Raw genomic sequence first — 7,084 nt, 5'->3', positions numbered from 1 at the left:
GTTGCGCCCGGCGGATGTGGGTGGTCACCACCCCCCGGTTGGCACTTGCTCCCCCCCGCCCCCCACCGACAGCACCGGTGCCGTCTGCCGGAGCTCCCCCGCTTACTGCTGCTGCGCTCCTGCTGCTCCCGCTGCCGTGCTCCCATCGCCTCTGTGCCCCCCCAGCCACCGGGAGCACACGCCGTTCGTGCAACAAGGGCACACGGCTGGCTCGTGTTCAGCTTAGTAACCCCCAGGACCTTTTCTGCAGAGCTGCTGCCCAGCCAGTCAGCCCCAGCCTGCACCAGTGCATAAGACTGCTCGTCCTAAGTTGAGGACTTTGCATTTGTCCTTCTTGAACTTCATGAGATTAAAGCAAAGGTGCTTTTTATTTTATTTTATTTTATTTTAAGTTGTTCTTTATTGTGTGCTTAAAGGAAGCTATTTCACCTATTATCCACATTTGGGAAGCTCATTTTTTTCAAAAGAATTCTGTTAAATCAACAGAGACCCTTCAAAGTATAGCCATGCCCTTTGACAAATAACATGAATGAAATGTTTAGTTATCTGATAGGTTTGAAGCTTGGCGTCATTGAGAAGGTTCCTGTTTAGTCTCTTGCTGCCCTTCTAGATGGGCCTTTGCACTGGGACAGTCTGGCAGAGGTGGACGGATGGGGCGTGGGAGGGGGCCATGGCCCCCAGGTGCCAGCTTCGGGGGTGCTGGCCAGGTCCTTTGGAGTTCTTATCAGGTGACGTGACTTTAAGTATTGCTACGAGAAGGATGTGGGGAGCGCAAATGCAAGCACTGGCCTCCGGGCCACGGTTCGTCACTGCAGTCTGGTCTTGTGCCCACAATATTGTCTTCTGTTTCAAGACACAGAGGCTGCATCTACACAAGGTGCTTACTGCGCAATAGGTCGCTACTACTGCGCGGTAGCGTTGCGGGGCACGAACCGTGACACAACGCTACTGCACAGTAATAACGAGCTGTTGTGCAGCCGGCATCACCAGGAAGCTGTGCAGGGAGTCCCCTGTGCAGGAACTTGCTCGTGCAAGTACTACACGACTGTGCAGTAGCAACTGCGCAATCAGCATCTCGTGTAGACACGGCCAGAGCGACCCAGACTGGAGAAGGGATAAACAGCACAGCTGTGAAATAAAAGACACTGTGTACAGGGTCTGGCTGTCAGGGTGCGTTCGGGCTGCCTTTCAGGGCCAGGAGTGAATCTCTTCCCCTGGTGAATGCTGCCGGCGCCTGGGCCGGAGGCTTTGCAGTCCTTGAAAGGCCACGCTCAGGCTGGGTTTGTAACCGGGGGCACTGCTGCTCCTACTGGTTCTTGGAAAACGCAGAGACTCCTGGCTATAGGGTCTGAGTGGTGCCTTCAGGGTCAGACCCAGTGCCACACTGGGGCCAGAGAGAACATGCCCCCTAGATCAGATTAGCACAGACTGGGGCAGAGCAGCACGGGCAGGGGCCTCTCCTTGGATGACCTGCGCACAGGCTACCCCGCTGCCCTGTCCGCGCCGTAGCAGGACGCTGGCAGTGCCTGCCTCCCCCCGTTTCCCTGTGCCACACCGGGAATCCTGGGGCTCCTCGTACTGAGCCTTGCAGCTGTGTGTGACCCCGTGACGTGGCACGTCTGCCCGCATGGGTCTGTCTGGCTCGGGTTATCCCTGTCCTGGCAGCGTCAGCAGGGACACAGGAAAGGCTCTGAGCAGACGGACCAGGCTTCACCCACCTGTAAAGCACAGACCAACAGCACAAGCCAGCGCCTCCCGGTCTGTGCTTGGCGGGATGCGGTGACCCGGGGTCCGTCCCAGGGGAACATGCTGCCTCTCTGGGGCTGAGCAGACGGGCCGGGCTGAACCGGATGCAAATGCCACCCAGGGAGGAGCTCGCAGGGGCTCACTGGATCCAGGGGTCACATGTGCAAACAAGTGCTTGTGGGGACTGGGCTGCGAGCCCCCGGGACGGTGCCTCAGGCCCCCGGCAGGGCACCATGACCCGATCTGGAGCGGATGAGGTGGCCAGGCCGTAACGTTAGAGCCCTGCTGGAGCACGCGCTGTGCCCGAGGCCATCCGATACCCCCGGACGCCCGGCCCTGTCCTGCCCACCCGTGTCAGCCTGCCCCCAGCTCCCGTGGGGGTTGGCCTTGGTGGACCTGATCCCAGCCCCGAGGGCACCTGCTGTTTGCACTGCCACCTCCAGCAGCGGGGTAAGACCTAGGTCTGCCCCCAGCTTCACGGGGTGCCGTCCCAGCCAGGCTCCCAGCAGGCCTCATGCAGCTGTGGCCCAAATATATAACCTAGCACTGCACGAAGCACTGGGCTCCCTGCTTGCCGACCCCCTGGCCTGCGCTCACCTCCCAGCCTTGCCAGCACTCTCAAGTGCCTGTCCGGGCACCCGGGGGTTGTCTCCCCAAGGGGCTGTTTGGTAGAAGGCGGCGTTTGTGCGAGGGACGCAGGTAGCTGGTGCAGAGCCTGGTGCAAAGCCACCAGTGTCTTCCTGTGCTGGCGGGCGATGGGCTGGGCAGATCCGGGGCAGCGGTGCAGTCGCACCCTTCTCCACCCACACTTGAACCCCACCCGCCTGGGATGGACCACGACTTTGCACAGCAGGCAGCACCACACGGGCTGACCTCATGGCTCGCTGTCATCTGCCTGGTCCTTGCTAAGGGCTCTTCATTGCACCGGTGTTCGCGACCCTCTCTCATCTGTCAGGACCTTGACGTGCCAGTGTCTGGACTCGCCGTGCTGGGTCTCCTTGCTCTTCCTGGTAATGCTGCTTTTCTACGTCAGGTCGGTTTAGCTCTAGCGAAAAACCTGATTTCAGGTGTGGTCATAGGAGCTCAGGTATAGAAATGACTGATGGGGAAGTACTGGAGGCCCTGTCAAGACACTCCAGAAGGCTAGACTTTGTTTTCCTAATCTGAATGAGAGATGCATGTTAACTGTAATGACTCCACGGCTAGTGACACAATCTCTTTTGCCTATTTTGACCATTTTTTGTTTTGTAAACTAAATATATAACCCAGCACATTAGTTCACGTTCCAGTAAAGGGGCACTTGTTTTTGCTTTGACATTAAGCTGAATAACATAGAGCTGGCCCCATCAGTGACGTTTCTAGTGACATTCCTAGTCTCTCTTTAACTGAAGAAAAATGTGCGTCATGCTCCGCGTGAGGATGCATCACACTGTCTGCACCCCCTTTTTAAAACCCTCGGTCCGCCCGTGGTAAGGGGGTCAATGGTGCTGTACCCTGCCAGGTGGAAGCCACAATGCCACAGGGCTCTGCCCCTTCCTAATCCCATCCTCGCCCTCATCAGGGAGGATGGCAAACAGTATCAGACCCACGACTGATCCTGGGGAGCTCTTGGCTTGACACAAAGCCACTGATGACTGTGCTTTGAGCACGTTGATCCACCCAGGCATGCACCCACTCAGTGGTAGTCTCTTTCTATGTCCTGTTTCTTAAGCCGCCTGATGAGAGCGTCCAGGGAGATGGGGTCAGGGGCCTTTCTGAAGTCGAGGTGCACCACGTCCCCTGCCCAGAGACCCCACAGCTTGTCGTAGCGGGAAATCAGCCATGCCTTGCTCTGGGTGAATCCGCGCCGGCTGCTCCCACCACCTTGCTCTCCTCCAGGTTTCCTGGTACTTACTGTAGCTTCTTGTGGCTCTCAGGATCAGAGTGCCTGGCCTGCGGTTCCCCGGATCCCGCGTCTTTCCCTTTCTTGAAGCTGGGCATAACATTTCCCTCTTTCCAGGCCTTGGGGACCTCACTCAGCCTCCGTGGCTCTTGAAGCACCCGTCGCAGCAGCCGAGGGCACCCAGCCCTGCTAGGAAAGCCTTGGGGCATCCTTGCTGCCTCCTGCGCGTCTCTGCCAGCCGCTAGCCCCTTCCCAGGGCTCTTCCTTTGCCTGGCTCCATCTCTGCAACCTTAAAGGGGCCCTTTGCCTTTGCAGGGGCTTCTGTCCCAGCACTGTCCTGGTGGCTGTGCTGGGCAAGAAGAGGCCTCGGCCGGCCAGCAAGGAAGTCAGTGATGGTATGGGAGGCAGGTCAGTGCAGCCGCGGCCCCCTCCCCGAGGCACGCCACGTCAGGGGGCAGGTACAGAAGTGGCCGCGAGATTGCAGTGGAGACGTGCTGGAGTAATGCCAGTGTTTGCTGGGTGGGTCCCTGGGGTGGGGGGCTCAGGGCCTCTGCACCCTTCCTGGGGGCCAGGACAAGGCAGCTTGCCTGCGCTGAGTCAAGGGGCTATGGACCCTTGGGCTGCAGCAGCATGAAACCCACCTGAATGTAAGGATGTAGCCCAGCGCGGGCAGGGCCATGGCACCTGTGGGAAGGGGCCTGGGGGCTGGTCTGTTCCACCCCCACAGCATGGGCAGCTGCCAGGGAGCAGGGAGGCCGTGTGCCCTCACCAAGCCGGGCACAAGGGGCCACAGCCCTCCTGTCACAGGCACATGAGAGGTGTGACCCCAGCTTGGGCGCACCAGCTAGTACTGGGGTGCCACACGCTCCAACCACCTGTGGCCCACGGCTGCAGGGCCAGAGCCTTGTCGTAGCTGCAGATGTCCAAGGAGCAGCAGAAAGCCAGGGGTTTGCTTGGTGATGTCTCGCTGTGCAGCTGGGAGAAGCCGGACCAGCTCCAGGGCGCGCAGCCCCTTCCTCTCGCTGTTGACACGGGACGCTGAGCCCACACTCCATGCAGCGCTGCCCGGGTCTCCTGGCCCTTTCCTCTCCCCACGCCCCAGCTGCAGGTATCAAATACCCATCGCGACATCGACACCATCCGTCAGTTCTGAGAACTGCGGGGAACACAGGCTCAGCCCCACTCAGGTTACAGCCAGTCTCAGCCCTATTTAGACGGGCTGCGTGCAGAGCCCCGGGCACAGGCACCGGGTGCAATGGGGAACAGCGGCCTGGCTCTCCTCGCCCTGGCGTTGGTGACCCTCGGCACCACGGCACACAGAAAGGTACTGGCGCAGCACGGGAACTGGAAAGATGCAGGGGAGCCATCCAGGGCTGGTGCAGGGCCAGGCCACTACGTCCTGCCCCCTCCAGTGCGCTGTCTCCCGGGGCGGGCAGCCAGTGCCCCCCACACGCACCCTCTGAGCCCCAGGGGGATGGGGCCGCTGGCACCATCGTCACGAGGACAGGCGCAGCAAGGCAGGCGCCAACCCCCTCCAGCTGCATTTCGTCCCATGGATTCTGCCCTGAGGAAGCTCAGACTCGGGTCCCTGGTGCTAAGGCTGCTCCGCTCCTGGATGCAGCAAAAGGGGAGCAATGCTGGCTCCCCACAGAGGTGTGAGCTGGGCTGGAGTGCCCGCAGCCCCGGGGTGGGGGAGCCAGGGCAGGTCTCAGATGGACGCGGGGCAGCACCCGTTCCCCATCAGGCCAGCCCTGGCCTTGCCACCTCTGCACCTGGCAGAGCAGGAACCCGTGGGCCAGAGGGCGGACAGCACTGCTGCCCCGGGGCCCTGGCGCCTGGCGCTTGCCTCCTGCCCCGGGCCCAGCAGCGTCAGCCCCTGCAGAGCTGCATGTGAGGCACCGCCCCAGCTGACCACTTCTGCCCCTCCAGTGCCAGCTGTCAGGGCTGTGGCAGAACGAGCTGGGCTCCCTGATGGAAATCCACGAACGGAGCAAGGACCGAGAGCTCACGGGCAGGTACCTCACTGGCGTGACGGCCACGAGCAACTGCATCCACCAGGTGCTCCTGCAGGGCTCCTGGCACGGCCCCGCGCGAAGGGTGCTCCCTACCTTCGGCTTCATCGTCACCTGGGAGAAGTTCTCGAGTAGGTGCCGCGCGCCGCGGGGGTGTGGGAGGCTGGCGCTGGCACTGGCCTGCAAGGATCCAGCGCGTGCTCCCGGCTTCGGCTTTGCCCATGCTTGTGCTGGAGGCGGTGACACGGGCAGCGAACACGGGTGATGCTGATGGCACCATTCCCGGGCACAGGGCAGCCCTGAGGGGTTGTGGGAACCGTGGAGAAGTCGGGTTTCCTTTTCGGAAACAGTCTTCCTGGCCTGGGGGGAGATGTGGGCCGGCGGCGGGTCTGTGGGGTGATGGGCCCCGGTTTGTGCCTGCAGCAGGTTGGAGCCAGCAGTCGTTCGAGGCTGTGATGCGACCAGCTCCCCTCCGTCTCGCTTGGACCGAGGGGGGCAATGGGCAGGTCTGGGAGGCAGAGAGGAGGTGGCAGAGCCCAGGCCTGGACGTGGCTTGTCTGTGGGGTCTGGAGAGGCTGCAGGGGAGGATGGTGCAGGGGATTTGGGAACGGCCTGGAAGTGTGAGGACTCCAAGCTGCCTCCTTCCGCCCCGCATTGCCTCCCACGTGGCCAGGCACATCCACGTGGCAGGCCCTGCAGTTATGGCAGTGTGCACGGCCCCAGTAAGGGGATGCCATGGGCAGCAAAGCCCATCTTCGGGCCGGCAGCACAGCTGCCGGGGCTGCACCAGCTGCAGGCAGGCGTCTCCCAGCCTCTGTGCCCCGAGCGCAGGGTCAGTGCACTGACAGTCCCGGGGCCTCGCAGAGAGAGGTGCTGCCAGGACCAGCAAGTGGCTTTTGGTGAAGCCGTGGCAGGAGCACGGTGCCCTCCCGCTGCAGGCACGTGGCATCCTCACAGTGCACGATCCCTCTGACAGCCCTGGGCTGCTCCCGGAGGCCCCTGCACCAGGTTCAGCAACAGGAGCCTGTCTCCTGGCCGCAGGCTCCGGGCAGGGCTCCGCTCTCGTGTCGGGTAGACCGGGGTAAGCTTGGGGCTGCTTGGCAGAGGTAGCTAAGGGTGTGCCAGGCCAGTAGTGCCCAGCAGCTGGGCTGAGGGAGATGGGGGATGAGGAACTGGGACCAAGGCAGGCAATGTTACAGGCGAGAGCATTGCGGGATGAGGGCGAAGGTGGCACCAGGGATGGGAAGCGTGTTCGGTTCCAAACCGGCCACGTCTGATTGAAAGAGGAGCTCTGCTGCCCAGGCAAGCGCTACAGCTGCTGCATTGCACCGTCGACTGACAGAAGGAGCAGTTTACCCCAGACCCCGCTGCTCTCCGTGGGGGTGACCCCGCTCCTCCTCTTCCTGACCCAGTCTCGGCCTGTGGGATGAGGTCCCTACAGTGA

At 61.7% G+C, this 7,084-nt stretch overlaps 2 protein-coding genes across 2 annotated transcripts in view; one reads left to right on the top strand and one right to left on the bottom strand.

The window, feature by feature from the left end:
* LOC102386727 (avidin-like) overlaps window positions 1-4,307 on the bottom strand; it is a 14,970-nt gene extending 10,663 nt beyond the window's left edge. The window contains exon 1 of the mRNA XM_006038471.2: window positions 4,270-4,307. Coding sequence (XP_006038533.2) covers window positions 4,270-4,307 — 38 coding nt within the window. The remainder of the gene's footprint in view (window positions 1-4,269) is intronic.
* Window positions 4,308-4,827: 520 nt separating this feature from the next.
* LOC102386561 (avidin-like) overlaps window positions 4,828-7,084 on the top strand; it is a 3,394-nt gene continuing 1,137 nt past the window's right edge. Inside the window, exons 1-2 of the mRNA XM_014527210.2 lie at window positions 4,828-4,952; window positions 5,558-5,771. Of these exons, the coding sequence (XP_014382696.1) occupies window positions 4,884-4,952; window positions 5,558-5,771 (283 nt within the window). The 5' untranslated portion in view covers window positions 4,828-4,883. The remainder of the gene's footprint in view (window positions 4,953-5,557; window positions 5,772-7,084) is intronic.

The sequence above is a fragment of the Alligator sinensis genome, unplaced genomic scaffold (assembly GCF_000455745.1).
Source record: "Alligator sinensis unplaced genomic scaffold, ASM45574v1 scaffold1970_1, whole genome shotgun sequence".
Classification (NCBI taxonomy): domain Eukaryota; kingdom Metazoa; phylum Chordata; order Crocodylia; family Alligatoridae; genus Alligator; species Alligator sinensis.
The sequence above is the reverse complement of the archived record's forward strand: the minus strand, read 5'-3'. Positions and strand labels throughout refer to the sequence as shown.